The 3,232-nt window shown below is 38.7% G+C and overlaps 1 protein-coding gene across 1 annotated transcript; it reads right to left on the bottom strand.

The window, feature by feature from the left end:
- Window positions 1–1,129: 1,129 nt before the first annotated feature.
- Window positions 1,130–2,950, bottom strand: LOC121793967. The gene is made up of 4 exons (XM_042191985.1): window positions 2,884–2,950; window positions 2,605–2,678; window positions 2,160–2,512; window positions 1,130–2,040 (listed from the first exon to the last, which is right to left on the bottom strand). Exons 3-4 carry the CDS (start codon window positions 2,358–2,360, stop codon window positions 1,384–1,386), a joined length of 858 nt encoding a protein of 285 aa, XP_042047919.1. The 5' UTR covers window positions 2,361–2,512; window positions 2,605–2,678; window positions 2,884–2,950; the 3' UTR covers window positions 1,130–1,383.
- Between the last annotated feature and the right edge of the window lie 282 nt (window positions 2,951–3,232).

Genomic DNA, 3,232 nt, shown 5'->3' with positions numbered 1-3,232 from the left:
CAGAGCTTTTTTTTCTATAGGGGGATTTGGACTCAAAAACTCGATCGGCTGCTCTTATCGCATGTTCTCCGCAACCAGGGTAGCCAACGGTGGGCTGGAAATGCAGTCCCCAACTCCGTCATTAACCTATCCCTCGAAGCGGTCATCAAAGAAGGAAAAGCAACTGAACTTTGTTTAAATGATGTCAAGCTCAGGCTTGATGCACTCAAAGCACGCTATACTCTCTTCAGTGAGATTATTGCGACTCGTGGTGTGCGTTGGATGGTCCACGATAACATGGTGATAGCTGATGAGATTGTCTGGTCGAAATTACAAAAGGTATTTTACTACAATTTAGTATATTACAATTTTGATGAGCAAAATATCAAATTATACAAGACTCATGGTCTAATGCATGCATTGTATGCATATTTACTATGATTATTTCAGAAAAACCCCTTAGCGGATGCTTAGTACTACAGAGATGAGCCACAATACAACTTATTCGCCACTATTTGGGGATTATTGGACATTGACATGGATGACGAGACAACGATCATCATATCATCAGACACTACTACCGAACCGGTTGGCAATTTTCATGGTCCCTGTGCTGCATCTCCGGTGGATCCTGACGAGGTAAACTCACCATGTGTTCGACATGGTCAAAAAAGCTAAGCGCAAACTGTTTGTCGATGAATCAGAAACTGGAGATAAACATTCTTACACAGTTGCTCCACCCCTCAACCTTGGCACCACATTTGAGTGTCCAGGGGCCCGCAAAATTGCATCTTAGTTCTGGTAAGTAGTTATTTTTTTATGACCACTTGACTACGTTTTTCCTTTTTGCATTGTCAGTGGATGAATGACTATGAAAATGACATCCATAAACTTGCCTTATGTGTATTAAATGGGTGTGTACTTGATGCATAGATGTATGTAGTATGCTAACTATGTGTTAATTGTCTTGGTGCCTTATTTGAAAGGGACACTAAATCTATGAAATTATGATATGTATAGATGAACTTGATTGTTCATGCAATATAGATGATGCATATATAAACTTGTATAATTAGCATGTGAATTGTGATATGTGTTTTGAATATAATTATAGATGAAGGACCTATACGAAGCCTCAAAAAGCAATTAAAGCACCAATATTGCTACAAAATTATGTAACTAAAAGTTCAATTACAAAAACCCATTGTCACTACAATTCCAAAAGCTAGTACCAGAACACATAAACCATGCATTGATCTAAATGCAAGAGCTTCAAGTGAGCATTGCATATAAGATCCACAACAAATATGCATGTAATGTGTTAAGAAATATCTGCCACATATATTACACAAAAGGCTTGCCTGCACAAAATAGTCTAAACCAACTTCTTGAGAATCAGATGAGTCATTCCTCCTCCAAGAGGAACATCACATACTCTAGGCGTGCGATCTCAAGAAGCCCCCGGAAGAGATCCATCAACTCAGGTTCCTTAACCAGCTTCTGACCAACATAGAACTTATGCTTCAAAGTGAGACCCGACACAACACCAAGTTGATTGAAAATCTCAGCCCGCTTGGTGCTGAGATCAAACTCATAACCAATACGCGTTGACAATGTCTTCAGATGTTCATTAGTGTCTTCATGCATTTGCTTTATCAAGTCAATCAATTTATCCACCGGGTCGATTCCTTTGCGTTTCCTACTTGCTTCTTTGGAAGTGTTGGGAACATTGGGGACAACAGGCACATTTGGGACATTAGGAACATTGGGGACATTGGGAACATTGGAGACATTGGTATTGCTTCCTGAATCAACGTCATGATTCATACCTTTTGGGAGAACTTCATCAGGAAAGAGCTCCTCAAAGCTCATCGGGTAATTAGCCCCAACGAATTCAGTGAAATTCTCTGGTTCATTGCATTGCACAGAGGGCAATTTGTTCACAATCTCAGCAGAATCGAATGCCTTTCCACCACCTGCGCGCTCCTTGCCGAAAACCTCATACCAGCTGTCCCAATGTGGGCAAGCTTTGTTCCGCATGAACTTCGCATTGCCATCCTTCTGTAACATAATTAAACACCAAGGTAAATTATAAATAATGCAACTATGTCTACTATCAAATATGATTATTTGTACCTAAAAAAATCTGAGATTTATCTACCATATATGTAAAGCATTACCTGAACGATTTGAGCCCATTGTTCATCATCACAGTCGATCTTAAAGTCATTATGTGCGTTGAATCCCACCCCACTACGAGCTAGGATAGTTGAGAGAGAGTAATAGTTCTTCTTCCATGCTGTGATTTTCGACTTAATCTGCGGTTCCGCTTTAATATCAGTGGTAGGAAATTCACGTTTCAGACATTCCTCAATTCGCATTAAGTAGCCTGCTCGGAAACCATTATCCGATTTCCATCCATGTGCCACCAAATCCTTCAAGGCAAAGATAAGAATGGCCTCGTCTCGATCAGACTAGCAACGAGGCGACTGATCAATTCTCTCCATGCTGCCCCTGCCTACATTATGATGTTCTGAAGCAACAAAAAAAAAGAATTTGGTTTGAATGCTATGATTTTTTTATTTCTATTTATGTGAACAACAACAGGGTTAATTCTACACTTACCACCACTGAGTGGGCTACCACTATCATTTTCGTGAATATGGTCTCCCATGATGCCGTAAATCACCCAGACAGAGCTATAAAGCCATTGGGAGATGAATGTATTAAAGGGTGATAAATTCAGTTCATAAATTTTAAGTGGAAAGAACCAACACAATACACAATCAATAAGAAAGCATAACACGCCCATATGAACCACTATATTTATTGCACGATGAAGGATTACAAATATGGACAGCATAATTAAGTTTCAATAATAGATACAAAATGGGTGATTTTTACCTGTAGTCGACTTCCTCAGATTTTCCACAAGAGCTAATTGCAAGTTTCAAAGTGAGATGGATTGCTTGTATAAAATGGAAATCGAGTTGCGGCAAATGAAGATGAATTATTTGGTATTTGGCGCCAATTAGGGTTTCATAGGATAAAATTGTAATTTCATTTATAAAGCAGGGTCATTGATGTCAATTCAAAATCTTATCTTTTGGTATGGCCTACCTAATCAAACACATATATTTAATTGACAAAGTATCAACTAGACATCCAAACACTAAAATATGATACGTAACTATATATAGGAAATCAAGAAACACCACACTATTTTACTATCTTGCTATATCCAAAGATTGCC

Source organism: Salvia splendens, chromosome 3 (assembly GCF_004379255.2).
Source record: "Salvia splendens isolate huo1 chromosome 3, SspV2, whole genome shotgun sequence".
Classification (NCBI taxonomy): domain Eukaryota; kingdom Viridiplantae; phylum Streptophyta; class Magnoliopsida; order Lamiales; family Lamiaceae; genus Salvia; species Salvia splendens.
Note: the sequence above shows the minus strand (reverse complement) of the source record. Positions and strands in the feature narration are given on the sequence as shown.

Coding starts and splice junctions, on each gene's coding strand:
- LOC121793967 (XM_042191985.1), bottom strand. CDS start 2,360: ATGCGAATTGAGGAATGTCTGAAACGTGAATTTCCTACCACTGATATT. Junction 2,041..2,159: donor AATGGGCTCAAATCGTTCAG/GTAATGCTTTAC, acceptor ATTATGTTACAG/AAGGATGGCAATGCGAAGTT.